This window comes from Notothenia rossii (genome assembly GCF_949606895.1).
Source record: "Notothenia rossii genome assembly, chromosome: 6".
In the NCBI taxonomy this organism is placed as follows: Eukaryota; Metazoa; Chordata; class Actinopteri; order Perciformes; family Nototheniidae; genus Notothenia; species Notothenia rossii.
In genome coordinates, this window is record NC_136909.1 from 75,963,059 (window position 1) to 75,987,782 (window position 24,724).

General features: G+C 39.5%; 1 protein-coding gene across 1 annotated transcript in view; it reads left to right on the forward strand.

Moving 5' to 3' along the window:
- The window catches only part of LOC307044481 (protocadherin-15-like), a 189,984-nt gene that overhangs the window by 151,728 nt on the left and 13,532 nt on the right, over positions 1-24,724 (forward strand). Inside the window, exons 26-32 of the mRNA XM_079689759.1 lie at positions 3,382-3,491; positions 5,115-5,255; positions 8,718-8,845; positions 17,172-17,387; positions 18,723-18,811; positions 19,952-20,128; positions 22,384-22,602. Of these exons, the coding sequence (XP_079545885.1) occupies positions 3,382-3,491; positions 5,115-5,255; positions 8,718-8,845; positions 17,172-17,387; positions 18,723-18,811; positions 19,952-20,128; positions 22,384-22,602 (1,080 nt within the window). The remainder of the gene's footprint in view (positions 1-3,381; positions 3,492-5,114; positions 5,256-8,717; positions 8,846-17,171; positions 17,388-18,722; positions 18,812-19,951; positions 20,129-22,383; positions 22,603-24,724) is intronic.

Below are 24,724 nucleotides of genomic sequence, written 5' to 3' on the forward strand. Positions count from 1 at the left end.
TGTGTGTGTGTGTGTGTGTGTGTGTGTGTGTGTGTGTGTGTGTGTGTGTGTGTGTGTGTGTGTGTGTGTGTGTGTGTGTGTGTGTGTGTGTGTGTGTGTGTGTGTGTGTGTGTGTGTGTGTGTGTGTGTGTGTGTGTGTGTGTGTGTGTTGGGAAAAAAGGTTGGGAACCACTGACTTAGACGACACATTGAGGTCCAAATTATGGTTTTCTCTGCAAAAACTGCTGGAAAAGGTAAGAGCTGAGCACCCTTATTGACCCATATGAAGCTGACACTACAGTACGTTGCCTTTGCAATAAATGGTGAATATCTTGGTGAGTACCCTTCATTCGGTGCTATAGGCAATAGTAAGAGGGTTGGCAGAGATTATTTACTGCATAACAGCTTCATATGCAAAAAAACCCTGATTTAAATTATGTCTCCTTGTACCCATCATCTGACTTGGTATTTTAATTGCATGTGTCAACATTGCAGCAGCCAAGTAAAGTTATATGGAAAATCCAAAATCTAGTGGAACAGTGGCATTTACAGCAAGCAATTAAATAGTCAAGCACCAGTTGAATCTGTGCACATTTTATTAATGTCAACCAAGGCAAGAGCGTTGTAAGTGTGTCTCATCTGGCCAATGACAGGCCCACCTCTGGGGTGTTAATCTACAGAACACACTGAAAAGTGTATTAAAAGTGAAGGCACATGCATTTAGTGACAGCCATTGTGTCACCCTTTGTTCCAATGGATGCCACATTTATGTGACTGATTTAGAGTCGCATATCGAGCCGTGCTGCACCTCGCTGTGCTCACATTGTTCAAGTGCTTCCCTCTGTGTTTTAGTCAGCCTGTTCCTGAGCCAAATGGGTAATCTACTTATATGAAGGTCACATTAATGAAATGGTTCCCATCATTGTAGGGCATGGTGTGGCTTATCGCTTCTGGATACCACAGAGACAGCAATTATTCAGTGACAGGCCAACAGTACACCTAGGGAGAAATTGATCAGAAGTCATTTAGTATTATCCAAACAACACATTGTTCATAATAACAACACTGTATTTCTTGGGGAAAGGTTTTGTGAGCACATTGAGTCTGGTTCACGAAGCACAATATAACATCATATTATCTGTTATAACACATCCGCCCAGGAGAATGGCTTGATTTTTACAGAATATTACTCAACCCAAGACATCCTTGGGAATTGTTTGTCTTCAGTGGCATTTGTTGTTGCCCCCAGGATGACTAGAGGGATCTTTTTTTACTTGAATGTTGTATGAGAATGACTGTTTGGGCTTTTGTTTGCCTCTGAAACTTTAGTGCGATAAACACATAATCTATAGTGACTATCACAATTGCAAACTGTCTACCAGGTTACATTTATTTTGCCAACATTTGCCTTTCTCTTTTTCTGTGTGAATTAATTTCTTCCGCTGTTCATCTCTACCTGAAAAATCGGTTCAATTTTACTTTTGAAACTTTCGAAAACTGCAAACCTATGAGTTGCTGTGAGTCTATAAAATAACGATCCACCCTGAAGGAAACGTTGGCTGACCACATTTTCTTTTTTTTTCACAAATGTATTATTCATGCGGTAAAATGTGTTGAAACTCTGGGGACAACAAAGACTAGAGAAGGGAAATAATTGAATTAAGTGTTACAGTATGAACATGGACTGAAGGCTATTAATCGCCTCCAGTCCATATATATAACTCAATCTGCCAAGATAGCGTTTTTTTCCCAAAAATATCTCGTAACACTGACATTCACTGTATAATACAATCTGACTGCCACAGATTATAGTGTGAGTATTACTCCCACAACGTTGTCACATGTTTCTCACTGCTGCTGGTAGTCAAAGTTTAAATGCACATCAACACACACACCTAATATGCAAAGATGAAAGAATAAGTGAGAAGGCAGTCACAGAATCACATGAGGGCTGTCACGGTGAGATGACATTATCAGATTAAATCATCCCTTGCCTACACACCGACAAAACTGGAATCCCTGCTATTTATGGCGGCAGTTAATCCTGCGGAGAGTGGTGACAATCATATCTGCTGGATATGATTACCCACTCGTACGCCTGATAGTCAGGCATAGTCATTAGCTGATAGTCTTACATATCAGGACGAAATACAGTTGAATCCGTTCACAAGAACAATTTGTGCTGTATTTATTATCTAATCTTGTATATGGATATGATTCTTAGTGATCTGTTAACAAATTGAGTTAGAATTTGAGTTAAAATGGTCTTGCTCATTCTTGCTGAAGGAACATTACATTCTAAATAATTCATTAGAGCTAGTTAAAGAAAAACAGTCCCAGATTTACACAAATTGATCTGCATTATTATGTTTTATTCATAATTTTTTTAATTCTATCTTTAAGAACCTGTCCTGTTCAGGGTTTAAGACACAGCCCAGCCCAAACATGCCATACCGCATATGTTGGGTACTAAGAAATGAAAAGAGACTGTGTTTGTTTGTTTTCCTCACCTTTGTCTTCCTTCTCGTGGACTGGTTCCCTTTGGATTAAAAGCAGATCACAGTGGCTGACTTTGAAGGTTTTCTCAAGCTGACAATTCAGCACGTTGAATTGTCGGCAGAGACCGGGGTCAGGACGGAAAAGCGCTGCGAGATCGGTGGGTCAGGGACAACGTAAACTGGTCGGTTCCAATCAATAGAAGGATCAGCATCTTGATACAGAGGTCTCCTTGAGCCTCTGATCCCCACGCTTTATCACTTAAAATGAAACTGGCCTCCCGACAGAGAAACCTCATCTCTGCTTCTCAAGCATTCTGTGTTGCTATTATTTAATATGTAGGGAGATCTGGCATTGATCCAAGCAGTTGTGAATTATTTATTTATGAGTTGTATTTTTCCAAAACTACATTATGCTCCCCGAGAGCAAAAAAGGTTTACTTATTTATTAACCCGAAAAGAGCAAGTAATGTGCTTTATTGTTACAGTATCTGGAGAATGGAGTGAAATAAAAGTAAAATACTTTTTGTAAGAAAGACAATAGGGATCAAACCCCACCAAGATCATTGGAAGAGGCCTGTTGTTAACACTAAAATGAAGATGTTTTTATTATTCCTTTTTAGTATAGTTATTTTTTAAATGTGACTCTTCCGAACAGTGAACTATTTAGAGGAAAATAAAGTTTTGAAAGGGATTAAAATCAAGCCTAACTTAATCAGATTGAATGTATTCCAAACATTGTATTTGTACGTATACCGATGTACATATACGTTGGCTTCTATGAGGACCCTTGTCTTTATCCTAACTGTGTTTATACTGTACCTGTGATATTGGAATATGGAACTTAATAGATTCCTCAATTATTTATATCTGTTGTCTTGATGATTTATGTTCTTCTTCTTTCCAGGTTCCCTTTGGTTAGTGAGCTGGCTCCATTAGGCACACGGGTGGGGACTATTTTCGCTGCTGCTATCAATCAAACCATCTTCTACTCCATTGTTGCAGGAAATGAACTAGGTATGTAGTCCAGATAATATTCCATACAGTCATTTGCATGCATGTTTTTGCATTATGATACTTTGTCTCCTACCACTTCATTTAAACACACTCACTCAAATGATGGAAATGATTCAATTACAAATGTATTTGGTTCCTGTTCTTTATTTGTTATTCTACATTGAGCACACATATATATGTTTGTGTTTACCAATCTCGATTCAGTTTCAATATATCCAAAAACTGAAGTGGACCACTGCTAAAAAAGTACAATCATTAGAGCTAATGTTAATACATTAAATGTGAATCTAAAGCTTGAAAAGGGGACCAGACACGAAGCAGAATGTATGACGGCTGCAGATGTCGACAAACCATCACAGTAAAGAAAACTGTCAAATAATATGTGCTTTCACTCAAATCAGAAGATGCAGATTTAAAATATTCCTGGCAAAGCTCCCAGATTATTTTAAACATTGCCGTATGAATGTCAAAGCCACAGAAGAAGACAGCTTTGACACACTTGCTGCTGTAGACTGCTTTTCTCACTGAGAGTCTGAACATCTTAATTACACCCTGGGAAAGAAAGAAAACACCAGACAGGTGTGAGGTTAGCTCAGGTGTTTAAGACAAAAGTAGGAGACGTAGCTGGAGAAAGCACAGTGTATTAGCGCACTGTCAGTCAGTAACCTTTTCCCAGCATGCACCTCAAGTGCTCCTGTAGTGGTCTGTGTCATGTGGAAACATGAGTTAGTGTCACTTTTCCTAAGATGCTTCTGAAAATCCCAGGCTCAAGACTTAATAAGAGTGCTATAAATCCACCTCCAGGCCCCCCGCAGTAATATTCTCAGAGAAAGCAAAAGCACTTTGAAGCTTGGCCTTTTCAGATTGCCACACAGGAGTTAGTGTCTGTCCATGCCAGTGAAACACATCTATTGTCTTTCTGTGATATTTCCTTTGTCAGTTCTCCATCTACGAAGTTGTTTTAAAAGTATTTAAAGAAGAGCATGTAAGCAGCCTATATTACAATATAAAGCTTTCTTTTTTAGTATAAGTATTTAGTATTTGTATTTATTCCTTTTTTATAATGTTACAAGGTGCTCTACTAATAGAAATAATATGAGACAGGCTGATAGAGAAAGTAGACAATAAAATGAGTAGTAAATACAGAATCAATATTAACATAATATGAAATATTTCCAAAAGTGTTCTCAGAAAGAGAAACATTTACAGAAGAATAATAATTACTTTATATAACAATATAATGCAGTTTGTATGTCCAACAACAGTTACTGTCACATAACTGTTTTTTCTTCAGTGCTGCTGTTATTGTTATTTTTTTTGTGTGAAGATATAAAACATTTTCAGCTTCTGGAAAATTCAACTTCACATCGTTGCAGCTTTTTTTATATAATAAGTACAAAAAAGGCTTTATTGAGCTCTTCGCTTATGAACCAATTATCCAAGAGAAGAAGAGAGCCTGTGGAGGAGCATTAATGCATTCAGTCGTAATTCCAGCATTTACACAACATTGATTAAGTGCTGCTATCACGCTGAACAGAAAACCTTGTGCTAAAGTTTAACATTGTAAGTAACCATTCTGTTGATCTATTCAGTCTTTTGTGCTCTGACTTTGTCTGTTTCTAGGTCATTTTCAGGTTAACAACAGGACAGGTGTCATCTCAACAGCTAAACCTCTGGATTATGAAAATGTGACGAGCTATGTGCTTCGGGTCCAGGCTGACTCCATGTTGGTTGTCATGTCCAACCTGCGTGTGCCTTCTAAAAGTAAGAAACAGTGTTCAATAAATGGGTGAATGTGGAGGTTGAGCTGTACTGTAGAAATTCAGGGATGAATCTGTTACAGGTGTTGCATTTATATTTAATCATAATAATCCCTCACTGTGACAGTACAGTTTAATGCAGTCATGGAAACGATATCCAATTTATTTTCCTCCCTCAAATGCATGTTCATGTGTAACGCAATTATGTAGGTTTATTTTACATCATTAGTTTGTACATATGTAGAGATTTTTACATTCTGCCCAGTTTAATATGAACCGTACAGTATAAAAATATACCTTTTAATAAACTTGATATCTATGTGTGCTACCTACATTGTTACATGTAGGTTGCATATTTGAAAACCAGTGTGTACATATATAGGTTTATAGTATACTTTATTCTAGTGTGGCCTTTCTTACTGTACTGATCCTTATGTATAATTGGTTGTTTATTGTTCCACTCCGTTGAACACAGAGCAGATTTTAAATTGACTTACTTTACTTAGGTTTATTTGTTTACTTTGTTCGTTTTCATACATGCAGGCTATGATGCGAGCAGTTTTGTACTTTGTGTTTATATTCATTTATGGAATTGCTCAATGCGTTTTCATAAAATGTGGTTATATTCTTGTACCCGCTCTGTGTGCATCTGTCAGTCATGGTGATTATTATAATAACCATGAAACACGATTTGTCCGTATCGTCAAAGGAGAATATCATAAATCCTTAACAACACTGTCCAAATCTGTTGTATCGGTCTAATGATCAGAAATAGCCCATTTGTTTTCACTTAACCAGAACTGCCCCAAAACGAGAGTGGGTGACAAAACATAAATCAAAGCAAATTGTCAGTTAATGCAGCTGTTGCTTGTCTTTGTAGTATAGGCTAATGGAACGGGGATAATTTCCCATCATTTCTCCCCTCAAAGGCATTCGGGATGTTGAACTCGTCTGTACAAACACAAAGTAATGGGACATCTTCAAACATACTTTTCCTCATACCTGGCCGATTGCTTCTTCAAGTGGGCACGATTGTTTGAACATTTCAGAAAGTTATTTCAGACACACAGTAATATAGACGTAGCGCGGTCAGAAAGGAGGTCTGAGATGCTTTCTGATCGTCCACGAAAGCACTTTTCTGAATCGAAATCATCCGACCGCACTCTCTTTGATAGCCATGCTCCAACTGGGATATCATGGGGTTCGTTTGTGGACAGACGAAAGTTCTGTGAATGATGGATGAAGTGCTAGCTGGGTTTACACCTCCTTCTGAATCCATCTCTTCTCTACGTGCATTTGACTCCTTCCTGCAGCGCTTGTCTCTAATTACATGTAGATAATACTCAGACAAACACATCACTCACAACCCCTTATTAGATGGCTGTAATAGAGGATTGAAAAGCTCTGTGGCATTTACAGGCTGACTTCCTGTTTTCAAAGTGTGTTTAGACTGTATAAAAAACCATTATTACTCACTTGTTTTACTGCAAGTCTTTCTACTCTCATATGAGTTTAAAATCAAAGCATTATGCACAGATGTTTTTATGTTGACTTCTTTAAGCCCATTTTGAACCTTTCTATGCACATAACCTACTGACTTGTAGTAATCCAGAGTGAGACTGTGTTAACATGTTGTTGTTGTTGTTGTTGTTGTTGTTGTTGTTGTTGTTGTTGATGACGATGAGAATGAACTATTGGGTACCCTCAATATTAGTCTGCCTAAGCAGCAATCCCTCCTCCTAATGGACTGGTTATTTTCATGCATCTTTATGTGTTAGTGAGTGTGAGACAGGAGCGGTGTGCTGCATTTATGTTTTTATATCCTGATACTCTGAGGATGGAATATAGCCGCTTTTTACAAAGACTTCCACCCCCTGGAGTCCTTCCTCTGTGCCGAGCACTCCAGCTTTTGAGCCAGTAATTTGATGTGCTATGTTTTTGTTTGTCCAATTCCCCTGGTACATCCTTAGCTCCAATGCGACATGGCTTTACATTTTTGTATGCCACCAGAAGTAAAATGGTCCTGGACCTTGACACTGCATATTCTTTACCTAAACTGCAGTGTTGAAAGGTTTTTCTGCCGTACATATTTATGCTGCTCATTGCATAGATGTAACTGTGACAAATTAGGTGGCACAAATGTTATTTTACGCAGCATACAGTATGTGTGGTTTTCTTTTAAAGGGGCAGGATGAATATTTCCCAAGCCTCACAAACAGGCCAGTTAACCAGCCAATGTATTGCTACAATACCAAATTGATTGACTCTTTCCACATTGTTTTCTCACAAGGTCTCTGTTTCTCCACTGCACTTGTGCAAATTGCTTGCCTGTTAAACTTTCAGAGCATTTTATTGATGGAATCCTCATGCACCAAGTAATGGGGAAAATAATGTCCTCAAATTCTCCAATAAAAGTTGCTATGTAGACCTCACTTAAAAATAATGACTTGGATGGCAAGGTTTCATCATCTTTTATTATTTTACTGAGCCATATTTGACTTAGAGTGTGAGGATTCTCAATAATTGGTTGGTAAACAGAAGACAAAATGGCTCAGTTGTTTGCCAGGTCTTCTTATCAAGGTCATGGAGGGAGAAGTTATCAACACACTTTAGTCTTATTTTCTCTATTCAAAAGTTGTCCTTAAATCTATTGAAATAAACCTCATCATTGTTGACTCCCAAGTTTTCATCTTCTCCAAAATCGTTTTTGCATATTTCATTTTAATTGGTTGAGTAAGGAAAAATGTTTCTCTCTTCAACTAATCAATTTTAAACAGTCCTTGCGACATATTTGCAGGTTAAAATTGCTGCTAAAGAAAGACGTGTTTTCCTAAATGTACTTAATTTACTTCTGGTCAAAGTAAAACTAAGTGTTCTATGTGCAGTGAATCTTCCCACAGAAACTATTTTCAATCAGATTTCAAAAGCTGGGTGAATCTGATTCCTTCAAGTTAAAATGTATTAAATAAATGTAAAAAATATTCAAACCGGGCCTCGTCAGATATTAAATGTATTATAGTTAAATTGGTGACGGCTAGCCAATGACATCTTTGTTGAAAAATACATTACGTTTTTTCCAGTGATGAGACATTCTAAATATTTCTGAATTTTTTTGAGCTGTCCTTTGAAGTCGTGGACCAGCTGATGACCATGGAAATATTATATTGAAATGACAATTTTTAGCCTCAGTTATGCAACTTTTGATTAGTGCCAGTGTGGATGACTTCAGAAATGTCTTTATTCAACAGTTAGTGACCTTGCAGATATACGCTTGTTGTACTCGTCTGGTCCAAATTCTTATTTTGTAAAGGTTGCAGCAAACCTTGGGTACCAAATGCTTGAATAGGTACATTGAAGTACACAGAATGGAGTCGCGTCTCAACATTTGCAAATGAATTATATGTATTTATTATGTATTTACTCCCACATGGTTTGAATGCATTCTGTTGCTATTTCCTTTTTGCAGCTAACACAGCCAAGGTGTTCATTGAGGTGCAGGATGAGAACGACCACCCTCCTGTTTTCTCCAGAAACCTCTACATTGGCGGCGTGACGGAGGACACCAAGATCTTCAGCTCTGTGCTCAAGATAGTGGTAAGAAACATCATCTCCTGTTTTCATTTTGTTGGTCTGTGCTCCCACCCCTACAATATTTACCCTGCAGCAAATGTTGGGAGAATTCATCCGATCTGCTGCACGGTTTCATCGTCTTCCAATATCGCTGGCCCCATCTCTTCTTCAATTTCGCTCTCCCCACTGTATGCCTTCTCCAAGAGCAGGTGGGATCAGAGTGAGTTGAGCGATGTAATCCCTGTGTGTTCACAGAAGCATGGCTGGACATCCTGTCTGATTATCAGCACAAGGTGGTTTCACTTCATACTGTTTACTACTCTGTACTGTATGTCTATTTTCTGTCTGTGTGGGAGAGTGTTAGTGTGTGCTTGAACTTGTGTCTCTGTATACAGAGTCCTTCAAAACCAGTGTCTTCAATGTTGACGTTGAATGTCAGCACAACAGCTTACAAACATGGTTTCAGGATTTTTTTTACATAGGGTGCTTCATTTGTAATTATACAGTATTTAAATACAGCCATGTAAGGGAGTGATTTAGGGGTTGTCCTCTTGACTTTCAAAATCCTATACACTATGTGTCCCCCTCATCTCTATTGTGTCAGGTGGATATTAAAATTCTCCCACGCTCAAGCCACCAAAGCCTGTAACCATTATAACTAGGATTTTAAGACGGCATTACTTCACTGCCTGCTTTAATTAAACCAAACCTCTGCCGTCAATGTAAGTAAAACTGCATTCAGTTTGACTTTGCACAACACATACATCAGCTGGCAGTATTTAATCATTGTCTTCGTTCCCCAGAATACTACCGGTACTTGTTTCAGCCTTACCAAGGCTAAGCAGCATCAGAGACGCGATGCTTTCAATTCAAATAATTATGATTTTGTTGATGGCTGCTTTGTACGATAGCTAACATTGACCTTGAACCTGATTTCCAACTGTTTCTTCAGCAACAATAGAAACACAAATCTGTGTGGAGACTTGTTCTGTATTTGGATTCAAGGCTGTGTTTATTCCTCATGTGGTTGGTTTGTTAAGGTAAACTCTGTATAATGTGCCTCTTTGTATGCACACAACACAACTTTTCCCAATATTTTGGAGGTGAAAGGTAACTTTATATATAATAAAAAAAGGTAACACTTTATATTGAGGTACACAAATTAACCATCAACTAGTTGTTAATTAACATGCATGCGCTTGAATGTTAGTGTGGACTGCAAATAAGTCAAGAAAGGAGCATGGCTGCCCGTTCCCTGGCTCTCAAAAGAGTTTGGCTGGCTGTTTAATCTATGTTCACACTGAGACAGTACAACACATAGAGAGAACAGTACAGCGTATTGGTTATGAACAAGACTTCACTTTAAAATAGGGATCATGTTCTTAGATAGAAATACCTAATTAGAGTCAAACTACTAGCTTATTGGTTATTAACAAGACTTCACTTTAAAATAGGGAACATGTTCTTAAATATAAATACCTAATTTTGAGTTATTTAGACGCAATTAACACTTATAGTTTCATGACTTGTTACATAACAATATATCATATTTGTTAAGTCTTGACTGCCTTACTTACAATAAATAAGCACTAATTAGAGGGTTATTGAGGAAAAACTCAAGTGGCAGTGGTCACTCATCTCCCCCCTTTCTTCAAAAAAACAAAAATAATAGGCAATACATTGGTTACAGTAAAGACAATGGGAAAACCTTTGGCTGCCAGGGCCTTAGATTTATTATATGGATGGTCTCAAATAAAAGTAGGTGTACTTTTTTCTGTTAATGAAGTGTATCTTTACTGTTTATGGTATAATCCTTAAAAAAAGGCTCTTGTAGCACACAGAAACATTCCTCAATAACTTGGTAAAGTAAATATTTTACTGCATTTGACAATATTAAACCTAGGGTTAGCATATATATTCAAGACCAATTATTAAATGTCAAGAGATAAACACATTTTACAAGATACCTATAAAGGTAATAAAATAATCCAAACACATTAATGCAGAAACAAAGAATATCAAAGAGATTATCCCAGGCATTATTTGAACTTCAACACAATAAATCACATTACAATTACATTAAAAGTGATTATAGGAAACACAATTGTTGCTACAAATACATGTTGTAATGCCAATTATTGTGAATTTATTTGAAGCCTTCAAGGTTTGCCATCGACACTGTAGTAGATTTATTCCTTAACCGTATATGTACTGTGTATACGATTTAGATGATAAGATCAAACAGAGAGAAGGTAATAATCCATCACGCGTGTGTATCCATGAACACGCACATTACATGTCACATGCCATGTGACATTAGAACTATGATTCACAGCTGACCTCTTGACTTATCATAGCAGGAAATGCTAGGTGCTGTTTACAACATTACAAATTAATTAGTTCCATTTAAATGTCCCAGGGCAATTTTCAGAGGCAATTGAATGAATTTGTAGATTTGTATCTAGATTTTGAGTGTGTTAGGCACAAACAGAAACGTTGAACAGTGATGCAAGTATCTGCAGATTCCAGATAAGTAGTGTAAAGCAAATTCTTTGATGATAAAAATCATTTAAAATAATGACCAATTTATTCATATGTAAAAAAAACTATTTTATGTGTGTTCAGGTGTACAAATAGCACTGAAAAGATCATAATTGGCTGGTTTCATCACCACAACCAGTTCAAATCCCTTTCCTGACATTCCTATAACTTGGAATGGACACCAAAGTGTATAATTATGGGTCAAGTGCTATATATAATTTCCCCGGAGTCGAGGCTTCTTTGCAGTATGGCTCGTGTGAAGCGTTTGTACTTGACTTCATTAGTAATGAAGCTGAGAGCCTTTTCCTCTGGAGATAATCATTAGAAATAAAGCAAACATTTGGCATACTCTGACACTCCAAGTCAAAAATAGTATAATCCCATGATTTAGTCATGGCAGACATTCTAATGTAAGCAAATGAACTCTGTGGTGCCAGACAGGTTTGCTGTATTTGATGCTCAGATCTAATTTCAAGGGTGAAAGAAAAGTCTGATTGCATGATTACGCTCTGCTCCTTGTATCACTTAGTTGACCCTTTTTTTAATTAGTAAGTAAGTGGATTCATGGGCGGCCAAAGAACTGCATGGCCCTTTGTGTTAAACATACTGAAAAAGCTTTTTCAACAACAAGCAGATTAGCTTTCAATTCTTAATGTAAACCATCAATATGTTTTCCCGTTGCTGTCTTATAATACAACGAACTTCCCTCAGTGATAGTTTTTCCCCCAAGTGTTCACAATTAAAAGGTTTGCTATACATACATGATGCTGTTACATATATTTGCTATGTTCTTCACTCAATGAGGATATCTCACTCTGCTGATTTATTCAGCTCTTTCATTGGGACTTGCTCCCCCCTACCCCTCCTCCTGGGATAGCTGGAAAGAAAAAAAAGAGATTGCTCCTATTTATCAGTGTCACTTGCTACAGACAAGCTCTCTGGAAATTGATGCCTGTGTGTGAGCTCACTGGCCATTCAGAATATTTGCCTCTGAGGTCGATAGGAGAATTCTGTGGTTTTCCCAACAATGACAGAGTGCTTTGACAAGCCTCGTGCAAATTATGATACTCATAAATTGTGGACTAGCATTTTTTCTCGCCGTTCATTTTTGTTTTGATTTAAGGAATCGAAAAACATTGTTTAAATCAAACCTTAAATGTAATATGTTTCTCAAATTATTAGCACTTATTATTTATACTTTCATAATAACAGTGTATCAAATTACCCCCTCCAGCCAGGTGTAGTTTAACCTAATGTTATAATGGTTGTCCGTCAATGGTTTTGACATTATTAGAGAACATAAGTTAACACCATGACTAGAGATGATGGATGCACTAAAGGCAATGCTGCCATAAAAAGTCCTATAATCAGACAGCTCTGATGGCCTGTTGTCATGACAAAATTGAATCGTTTTGATTTGTCATCTAGATCAGCGGTTTTCAAAGTGTGAAGTGTGCCTCCCTGGGGGGGCGCCAGAGAGCTTCAGGGGAGGCGTAGCGTGAGAAAAAAAATAACGACAAAAAGATGAGTAAAGTGTCACTTGCACACTTTTGGCTGTCTGTGGAGACTGAGTTCCCCCAACTCGCCAAAAAGGCTGTAAAAGTGCTCATTCACCTCCACCTACCTGTGTGAGTGCGGGTTTTCCGCATTGACTTTGAACAAATTCAAGTACTGCTGCCAGAGGATGATCTGCGTTTATTCCTGTCTACATTGCATCCCTGCAAGAGTCCTGCACAGGTCTGATTTTCAAGACACGCTCCCGCCCCGTACCCGCGACGTGCAATATCGAACCCGCCCCGCCACCCGCACATATTGCCAATTAGTTCCGCAAACCGATCCGACCTGTCGGCACAAGATCCACAAACCGACCCGAACCCGCATATCCTATCAGCAGTGAAAACATGCAATTACTAACACACGCAGTTGCGTATTTGGCTCAAAAAGCGTGGGATGTTGGTTATTTTCTCCATCTAGGATGACACCAAAAGCCTCCCAGATGTTGGATTGCGCTGTGGAGGAAGAGTTATTTACGCTAGAGAGCTTCACTTCAGCCATTTCGAATGTGGCGCGCTCAGCAGCAGATTGATGCAGTGCAGTTTATTATGATTATGCGCGGGTCCGCGGGGGAGAGGTCTGAGGAATCTTTAAACATTAAATACAATTATTATTATTTAAATGTATTCATTATGCAACACTCGCGACCCGACCCGCATCTTCTTTGTTTTAGAACTGAACCCGGAAGAAAATGTTTGAAAAAATACCACCCGCGAATCACTTTTTTTGCGGGTCACCCGTCGGGTACCCGACCCGATGCAGGACTCTGATTCCCACATCATCCGCCTGTGCGCATAAAAGACGCAGACTCACCCCTAGATTCCACCGGGTCCGTCTGCACCGTGGTTTTGGTCCAACCTCCTCCAGCGCCATAACCAACCGGGCGCGTTTCATAAGCGGAGCGTCTTGCGTGCCGGCTCGCAGTTTTTGTTGATTTGGGCATATTTCCTGGACAGGCTACTTTGTGCAGACAAAGTTAATAATAATTGTAATATTCCAGTTGTAATATGTGTTGCTGTATTTTAGTTGTAAAGAAATGCATTCATCATCATAATTATTCTTATATATCATTTACACAGTGCCTGTAAACTGGAGGAGAACGCTGGCATTTATCCTACTTGAAAGACTACGGAGGGTTAGGCTCTTCAAAATTTGTTTATTTTGGGGATTGACTGGATGCTCTGACCTGTCCACTTCCTGCCCTGCGCTATGCAACGCATCGCGTAAAAAATAGACTTGCATCCTATTTTTAGCGGAGCCCAGCGCCGAGACACTTCTGGGACGCTTCTAGACGTCTGGTGGAATAGCACCCATTAGGCGCGTTCACACCGCAGTACTTTTCCCACTTTAGTTCCGATATAGTTCCGAAATGTCGCGTTCACACCAAAAAGAGCCGGAACTAAAATTAGTTAATGAAAACCTTTTTAACCCCTTTTCCGTCAGTTTTTCTTCCCTGCTAGAGAGCAGGTACTTTCGTGGGAGAAAAAGGTTCCTATTTCTGACTGGCTGGGCGGATTGCAAACCACGCCCCGTAAAACTCCCAAAAGGTTTTGTGAAGCCGCCATTTTATTATCCTTGCATTGCATTATTAGCATTAGCATTAGCCCAGCGCAGAAACGCAGAGAGACTAACTTATGGCAACACAAAATAAAACATGGGAGCGGTGGAGATGAGGAGGTGTCGGCATTCTGGCGATTTACTCAGAATGCTTCAGTAGAAGGTGCTGGGAGTCCCAGCAGCTTCTACTGAAGCCAGTCCCCAACTCCGGGGACTTCCGGCCGGGGACTTTGGGCGGCAGTATACACCGTGAAGTTGTTTGCGGCCTGCCAGTAAACCCAAAGCAGAAGAAGAAGAAGTGACGTCAGCGGCTTCATTTGCCTAATCCACCCCCAGGGACTTATTCCGGTGTGAAGGCGATCTGTACTTAGTTCATGAGAACTAAAGAGTTCTTGACTGGAGTGGCCGCGATCGTTGTGAACGCCCAGGCTCAGCCGCAACGCAGCCGCAACGCAGCCGTAACACGGCGCAGACGGACCCGTTGGAATCTAGGGGTTATTAGGCGCGTTCACACCGGAGTACTTTTACCCCGCACTTTTCCAGTTTAGTTCGGTTAGTACCCCTTATGTCGCGTTCACACCGAAAAGAGTACTTAGTGCCGGGAACTTTTACCCCCATTTTTAGTGCCTGCTAGAGAGGTGGTACGAAAAAAGTACCAATTTCTATTGGCTGGGCGAATTGCGAACCACGCCCCGTAAAACTCTGAAAAGTATTTTTGGAGCCGCCATTGTATTTGCTGGCATTAGCATTATTAGCATTAGCCCCGTGCACCAACGGAGAGAGAATAACTTATGGCAACACAAAAAAAAACATGGGAGCGGTGGAGTGATGAGGAGGTGTTGGCGTTCTGACGATTTACTATTCAGTAGAAGCTAATGGGAGTCCCAGCAGCTTCTACTAGGACTCCAACTCCGGGGTATTCCGGCCGGGGGACTCCGGGTGGCAGTATACGCCGTGAAGTTGTTTGTGGCCTGCCAGTAAACCCAAAGCAGAAGAAGACGAAGTGACGTCAGCGGCTCATTTGCGTAATCTTCCCTCAGGGAAAAGTACTCCGGTGTGAACGCGATTGGTACTTAGTGTGCTGGGGTTATAAGTGCCGGGGCACTAAGTTCCGGAACTAATTACGGCAAAGTACTTGGTGTGAAAGCGGCTATTGTTCCCACTAAAGTAGGGGTGAGTGTAATAAGGAGGCAAAGTGGACGGTCAGTGTTTTGCCGGGAGCATAAGGATTTATCTATGATATTAAAAATGTTTTAAATGTTTAAAACATAAAGATAAAAAGTTTAAACAAAAGGTTATTGTTTAATGTGTTAAGGAGGTGATGCTACTCAGTCAATCAAATCGGTTTTAAATAGCGTGCTCAAAAAAGAGAAATGACAGCGAAAACAGAGCATTTAGTGACATTTTCTCTTACTGGACATCTTTGAAATGCAATTGAATACCCCTGCATTATAGCAACAATGATAATAATAATAATAATAATAATAATAATAATAATAATAATAATAATAATAATAATAATAATAACAATAATAATTGGGAGGGGGGGCGCGGCTGTTGTTATGTTCTCTGGGGGGAGGCTCACCTTCCCACACTTTGAAAAACCCTGACCTAGATGAAGAATAATAATGCGATACATCACAGCGAGATCGATGCACCACAAGGGGTCACAAAAGAAACCAACCATGCCTGCAGAGTTTTAAAGGGCCCATGTCATGGCCATTTCTATTGATCATATTTCCATTGTTGAGGTCTACTAGAATAGATTTAAATGGTGCAATTTTCCAAAATCAAATTGGTTTCTCATACAGCATCTCTGTATAGTATGTGTATTCACCAGGTATTCACTCTCTGTCCTAAACGGCTTGTTGGAGCTCCTGCCCCCCCCCCTCGCTGTGTGCCCAGTGTGCTCTGATTGGTCGGGACATTGCGAGGCTCGTTGCTACGAGCTGCTGCGAGGAGCAGACAGGCTTCCGGGCCGGCGATACAGCGAGAACAAGCTAAACTCATCCTGAGCACGCACAAGCACTAAAAAAAAACATAAGTGTGGCTTGATATTGAGTAAGAAAAAGGTTTATAACGCTGTGAGAATGGGTCTGCGGAGAGCATTTCTCCGCGATCCCAACTCGTCTATTACCAGCGTTCAGGGACTCCCTGTTATAGCCAAGGGATCCCGGTGTGTGAGGTGCTCCGCGGATTGGTCCATTTGGGCCAATCCGGTCATTTGTTGTTGATTTGGTTGTTCACACGTCAAAGAACCCAGGAAGCAAACAATGGAAAATGAGAAATCCTCAACGAGGCGTTCTGGGGCAGCATAGACAGGTGTTAGTCTTACTGGCTACAGGGTGTACTTTGAGGGTTTTTGACTCTGCAGACCTTTTACATGCATAAAAACCTTCATAACACACAAGGGGACGGGTAATAACCAGAAAAGCATGACATGGGCCCTTTAAGCATATTACTCTTCTGGCATGTCTTGTTGGCTGTCAAAGACCACATACAGTATATCCTGTTTTATCCCTGATTGGGAAGTGGCCAAAAGTGATATATGCTTGGGACCAACAGCCACCATCATGGTCAAGAGCGGAAACAATGATTGGTGGATGTGGCGTAGGCTTTTCTCATCACACATTGTCTTGTTATGAGTTTAACAGAGATATTTTATGTGTAACTAATATGTGTTCTTCGTGTGTTACAGGCCACTGATAAGGACACTGGGAATTACAGTCAGAATGCGTACCGCCTGATAATCCCGCCCACACCAGAGAGCCAGGACAGCTTCGTCATAGAGACCTACACCGGTATCATCAAATCAGCCACAATGTTTAGAAATATGCGCAGGTCATATTTCACGTTTGAAGTTATTGCAACAGACGACTATGGAAAAGGTCTCAGCAGCAGTGCCGATGTGGTGGTATGTATCCAGTGCCTTTCATAGTGTATCTGTTGTACTTATCAAATGCATAATGCACATGTTCTTTGTGCACGTTGGTGGAAGCTCTGTGTTATTCCTTGACTTACATGTCAGCCGTGCAGCAGAGACATATTGATTTCACGTTGTATGTCGCTGTCACAGCATGGTGTCTCTACAGAGAACCGGCCTTTGAAATATGGAATGGGTTTGCAATGTCACCTGTCTGTAATTCATTGATGCAGGAGAGCCTTATCAAAGGGGCATTCCACCCATTTTACACGTCAATGTCAATTCAATAGTCATTGAGGGACTGCTGCGCAACCTGTAAAATAATGTTGAGTAAGGTCTTCTGTGGCTTTAGAGGAGCTTTCTCAAGTCTGAGAAAATTAAAAGTGACATCAGTTAAGTTACTTGGATTGGACTTTTGAGGTTTAAAAGTAAAAGGTTCAATACTTTGAGAAATACGCTTCTTGCTTTCTAGCAGACTTAGATGAGAAGATTGAATCCACTCTCATGTCTGCACGATAATATGAAATCATTTAATACCTCTGTCAGTTTATCAAAAGATGCCTACCACGAAGAACAGCCATGTGTATACTTGTTTTTGTCATTTGTAAACCTCATTGAGATAATGTGTTTTTGATTTTGTTTACTCAATGCTAAATGTTTTGGTTCCAGTCTCTTTAATTTTTTGCAGTAGTTGGAGGACACACAATATGTGGCCTCTGCCAGTCGCTGATATTCCAATTAGATTTTCTTTCAGCCATACATTATGCGTGTCTGTTTGTGTCAGTGTGCATGTCTTTGTGTCACTTGCCTTTGTACAATTTCTATTTTTACAATAATTACCCCACACATATGCTGTGATTGGGCACAGCTTTGGCCCCAATTCAATGCTTATCTTTCCTTACTGTGGGAAGGCTTGTTTTTCATTTCAGTGAAAAATGTCTGGCTAACAAGCCTCTAACGAGACAGCAGGAGGGTCTGGGACATTGCCTGCATATGAGAGAGCAGCGAGTGCGTAACCATGGTGCTCGTTAATTTTCAAGGCAAACCTAATTTTACAGGATTCGCATGGGAAATTTGACTTCACAGCACAGAGGTTGTTGCCTATTCGCTTTACTGCTGCATTAGCATAAAGCCCTGTTATGTTAGCTGCATCGATCTCACCAATATAAGCAGGTAATGAGAGGGTCCCACTGGCTCTAACGATCAAACGCTCAGTAGGACACATGTGACATAATGGCTTAATCACTATTTATCTATATTTCCTCCTGTTTGTTTTACCTCCTGGTCATTTATTTATTTATTTCCCTCTTTCTTACTATCTCTTAGGTTTCTGTTGTCAACGCGTTGGACATGCAGGTTGTTGTGTCCACTGTCCCACCCCATTTAGTGGAGGAGCATAGGGAGGAGCTCATTCGGTAAGACAGCATTTACTATGATTCAAATACGAACAGAAAATATGCTCATTCAAATGAGAAAAACAATGTCTATGTTTGCCTAATGCTTGGTGTGAAAGTTGGTGTTGCATCTAATATAAAACAAGCTACTTTGTTATAGGAACGTTTAACAGTCGGAAACAGTTTTCCTTTCAACATGCCTGTTACCTCATCCTTTATCCCACTCTCGTCAATGTAGCAAATTATTTTCAGTAGGCTACATTCCCTTGCCCTCTAATACTCTTTGGTTAATTGATTCAGGGAAAATTGACACTGGAAAATTAATTGCAACGTTTTGAGCAGAGCTATGATACGAGGTGAACTTGGTTCAAGGTGGTACCTTAATTTGTGTAACAAATCATTGTTGAAGGCCTGGAATGATATGTATGATTTTGCCTGACAATTATAAATAAACAGGAACTAACAATAATTAATGTTATGTACAAGATGTTTGTTGTTGTTAAATAACTATTGACCAATAAATTAATAGCCAATGAGTCTCTTTTTTCTACAGACGGTTTTCCTTGTCCAAAATTAAATCATGATAGAGATTTATGAAACGTCTTTTTGCAGCTCTTGGGGCACCGTGTTTAGTCTAATTAGTCAATCTGAAAGGCAAATGTGTGTTAATACTTGTTTTTCAAGAGCATGCTGCGTTGTGACTCGGCTCTTTAGGCTGAAAAACACACACATTAGTCATGTTAAGCTCCTTGCAGTGCTGACATTTGAGAGGTCTGTGATTTCGCACAGTGCTGGTGATGATCCAGGACCATTTTACCTGAGTCCTCAAACTGTTTATCAACCTTGGCAGAGGCAGACGGCCAGGCTTTCTTTTATTGGCTGTAATTTAAGGTGTGGATTCCTCCCCGCCTGAAAGGATTATCAAGCCTTGCTTTGCCAAGAGCCTAGTTTGGAGAAGCAGAATGCAACCCAATGGGACAATCATTGCCAGAAAGGCGTACTTAAGATTGGTGGCTCTCATATTGCTTTGGGCGCAGAGGTCCAAGAAATGGTTTGAATTAATACAAACCTGGATGTTTTGCTTATATAAATCAAGATTTTGTTCTACTCCTCTACTGCTTTCTTTATAAAGTTTGACCTGTGTTTTTCTGTTCATCTTAGTATTCTGGAGCGCCACGTCCAGGATCAGATTCCCGGGGCCAAGGTGATTGTGGAGTCAATTGGTCCACGTCGTCATGGCGATGGCTTTGAACTCGAGGACTACAGTAAATCGGACCTGATGGTGTACGCCATTGACCCGCTTACCAACAGGGCCATTTCACCCAAGGAGCTCTTCAAGTAAGTGAGAGTTTTATTTTATTACAAGAAGTACAGTCCACTCTGCAGTCTCTGTTTGTCCTCTGTCTATAAAGTGACTCAGCAGGCCCTCCATGGCTTCTTCCTCTACAGTTTCCCGTTTTTTCTCTGCCTCTACTTTCTTTATAACATTTTGATTATCCTGCAGGCGCACCAAATCTTCTATGTCATCAAAAAAGACAGAGGAAAAGGAGAGGGGTGAGGTTAGGGAGTTACCACAGGAGATTGCAGCAGGGAGTATTTAAGTCGGTCCATTCAACCTGCTATACCAGTGCTTTAAAGAGCCTGGAGATATGCCAGCAAAACATTTGTATTGCTTTTGTTTGGGGACAGGAGACAGAGTATGTGTGCTGAAGCCTTCTTTAACCACTGAAGGCCCTGTTCACATGATATTAAAGCACCAAGGAAAAAAGGCTTACATGACACTTTTTCATCACTTTAAAAAAAAAAAGATCTGAGCTGGCGTCTCAGTACAATCCCACCTTTCACATATTTCCTTGCCCTTCTGTCAAACCAATCAGACTCCAATCTTGAAAAGGAAAGTCCACCAGAGCATGAGAGTTGCCAATCAATAGGAAACCCCCCCTTCTGAGTTGTCACTCTCAACAACCTTGCCCCCCTGCTTGCTTACATTGATCTGACACTATCTTCTGTATTTACTCCTCCTCACTCATTGTAACTGCCAACTCTGTTTGTGTGTTGCTGTTAAACCTCCCTCTGAGTGAGACTGTCACCATTGCAGTTCAAGTGGAAGTCATCCATTCACATGACGTTTAGAGGTGCATGGTGTATGTACTGAATTAATCTATTGACATTATCTAGGTGTCCTTGACGATTGGAGGATTGCTTCAATGGGTTTTAAGTGGGGGTTTGAGGCTGAAAGCCATTGAAAGTGTGGAACTTGTGTCATACAGTAAGAACAGCTTTTGTCAAAGACCATAACTAGTGGCCATCAGCTTATTTAAAAAAAGAAGCTTACTACATTCCTGCTTTACTGTAAATCGCTTCCTTAGATTACTATTAGATACTGTCAGAAAAAGCCTTCAGGCTAAAGGAGAAAATGCTTTTAATGCAGTCAGGGCATGTCTCACAATGTTGTGGGGTAATTGCATGTAGTATATCTTCCACTTTGCTGGCAGATCATATAAGAAGAAAGAATAAGATGGCAGTGAGTGTATTCTTGCTTTAAAGAGTGTCCTTATGCCACCTTGAAGACAACTCTCTCTCTACCATTTTGCCTTTTTTAGAGGAAAGATTGGGAAGCCAGTTGATAACCTTGATTTCCCCTCAATTATTTGTCTATAGAAAAACAAAAATGATAGTAATTGGATGTAGCAGTGTGCTCACTCCTTTTGTGAAAGCCACACTGGCGTTTGATACAAAATAACATTTGATAAACAGCAGTATCTGGAATTGTCTCTCTAAACCCTGAAGTATGAATCAACACATTTGGTAGAAAGTTCACACTCGGAATGTCCTATTGAGAAATCGTATACAATTTAGCATTAAAAAAAAATCAACATTTCTATGAGTTGTATTCAGATCCCCAGTTGCAGCATTTACCGTATAATGTGTTGATCTAAATTATAGCAAAAGCTTGAAATAATTATCTCTGCTAATGAGATAATTAACCTGCAAATACTTTTTTTTTTTTGGGCCACTTGAGCACAGCTGAAACAAGTGGTAAACACATATATTGACATCACCTTTTATCACGTTACAAAGCAACCTTATCATTCATTTAGTGATCTCTTTTAGCTCTCATTTGGTCTCTACCAATTTGTAGGAAAATGTCTGGCTTCTTATGTTTTCACTAGTCGCCTACTGTGTCATCTGCTATACATAAGAAGTATACAGTGGGTGTTTATAGCTTCACCCCTGCACCAATCTGCTTGCTACAGTAAAAAAAACAAAGTGAGAGTTAAAACAGTGAACCACAACAGAAAACCTATCGGATAGAAATATAGACAGTGATGTGAAACACACTACTGTAAAAAACTAGTTATAGCCGAGCTACAGATGGAAGGGATACTTCTCTGTTGGTTCATCCTTACAAGAGACCACTTTTACATCGTCTAATTATTTTGACATCATCTTTTTGAACATTGTTTTTACAAAATATATATTATAGCTGCTATAAAATACATACAAAAAGAGTTTGCAACATAAGGATTAAGAGTAACAACTGCACTTATACAAAAACAATATTCTCCTGTTATTTGTGTTATAAATCACAGGTTTCTTGATGGGAATGTGCTGGAAATCAACAAGGAGTTTCAGCCATTACTTGGTGAGGGAGGCCGCATCCTGGAGATCCGCTCTCCAGATATCGTTGCCAGTGTGAAGAAGGCGGCCCAGGCGGTGGGCTACACAGAGGGGGCTCTCCTGGCACTGGCCATCATCATCATCCTCTGCTGCATCCCTGCCATCCTCATCGTCATGGTCACCTACAAACAGTAAGTACCCTCGCCACAGTGATCATTGCTGGCTTCTATAACCGATTAATCATACTTAACCAGTTGTCCAGAAATTAAGAGGGGAATACATTTTCATTAGACGGGCTATTGCCTTGGATGACTTGTGTAACACCCGGTTTTAGTTGAAGCGCTTGCTCTTCACATACCAACCGGATATTTATTGCTGTAATTTAAACCTTTGTGTTGATCCTGTACCCTGTGGCATGTTGGAATAGACCCAGCAAAACCACAAAAAGCTTGGTTGAAAGGTGTATTAGTCAAGTATTTAAGATAAACCGGGAGCACTCCTTGCTTTGTTGCTGCCTTTTTGTTTCTTTCTCTCTCGCCCTCTTATCTCTGTCTCTCTCTTTCATAAGATATGCTGACTGCGCACTCTGCTGGGCTAATCTTCCTGCTCATGCTCTGGGAAAGCAGATTAATTAACACTCATTTGTGACAAATATCTACAGCCAATTGTGACCGTCACAGTGCATCTTCACGCTACTTAATCATATCTGCTTGACACACACACAATAAACAGTGTCTGGCTTGCCTTATCTCTCATTCACACACACACATTGTGCAGTTTAAAGAAGTATGATGGTTGTTTTTTAAAGGTGAGGTAGTTTGACTCTTAGGTCGCACAACCTTATCCCGTCTAATTGTTGGCATGCTGCAAATGTTCCCTAAATGGGGATGTTTGGGAAATGTTTATTGACGGCAGATGGGCAGAGTGGCTGTCCTTACGCAAATCCACAGACTAAACACACAGCAGAAAGCTGTTTGTGGTGACATTAGACCTAACACCCAAACTGTCACAGCAGATGGCATTTTGTTGGTGGTGTCATTACTTTCGTAAAAATTAAACTGATTTAGGAAATAATTTTTTGTGTTAACACAATCTGCTGTAACCTTTTGGAATGAGCGTCATTTTTTAAAAAGTGTATCTGTGTATTCATGTGGAATAATTGAATTTTGTTTTGAATAAGTAATGGTGACATGAAGCATAGAAGATACACTTAAAAAGAAACCAATGGCCACTTTTTCATGTTGCCTTGCAGTCACTGCTCGAGGCTTAGCTGCTTTGCATAGAAATGGGAAAAAAGTGCATGAAGTATTTCCCTGTTTTGTGGTTAAAGATAAAAACATATTATATACAAAGATTTTTCATTTTCTGTGCAAGGACTGCATTAATAACGTCCATTATTCAATCAACATCGTATGGGGTTACGCTCTTGCCAAATGATGTAATGATTTGTTTCTTTTGTCCCCTATCTCCCTCTGTCTCCTCTCCTTTTTTCTGAATCAAAATCTATCACCAGGTTCAAAGAGTAAGTCATTATTCTTGTGTTTTAGAACTCGTCGCTTTTCATGTATCAAGTGTGTGTGAGAAGTACAATTGTTCTCATCTTCATTAATCATTAGTGATTAAAATATGTGCAAAGATAATGAGATAAATGCATGCTACATAATGCCACCCTTTTTAAAATGTTTTCCAGAATATAATATAAAGTAAAACTAATTTATCTTGTACCTTTTTATGGAATGATTTTCTTATCATGTTGATATCAAGCTGACGACATTCGAAAGGAAAATCAACCCAAAGTCAAAAAGACTTAAATCTCTGCGCTTATACCCGTTTACTGACCTCTAGTACGCTCGTCACTCTGTTGAAAGCTTCTGTGACCCATCATCTCTCACAGGCCTGCTAATTAAAATATAATTGCACAGCATGTAAATCTGAAAATAGATAGCTGAAAACCAATCGCAGCATCTACTGTACAATGACCTTTCAGTCGTTAGGTGTCAGAATACCTAATGTCTTTTTTTACGAACTTCATGGATATCTACAGGTATTTTTCTCAAAAGATACTTTATGATCTGATTAAAATATGTTCATAACCTCATTGTTCTAAAACTTTGCAGCTTGTAGGGTTAATATGCAGTTGGTGAACAGAGTTAAACAAGCTAACAAAAGACAGATACAACTATTTTGATAACAATCTAAAATGGCAATACATATTGGACTAACAGCAGGACTGGTTTTCTAGAATGTTAACCTAAAGATTTCAATCAATTTATTAAAACGTTTGGTGAGTTAAGTAAAGATTATGTTTCCAAT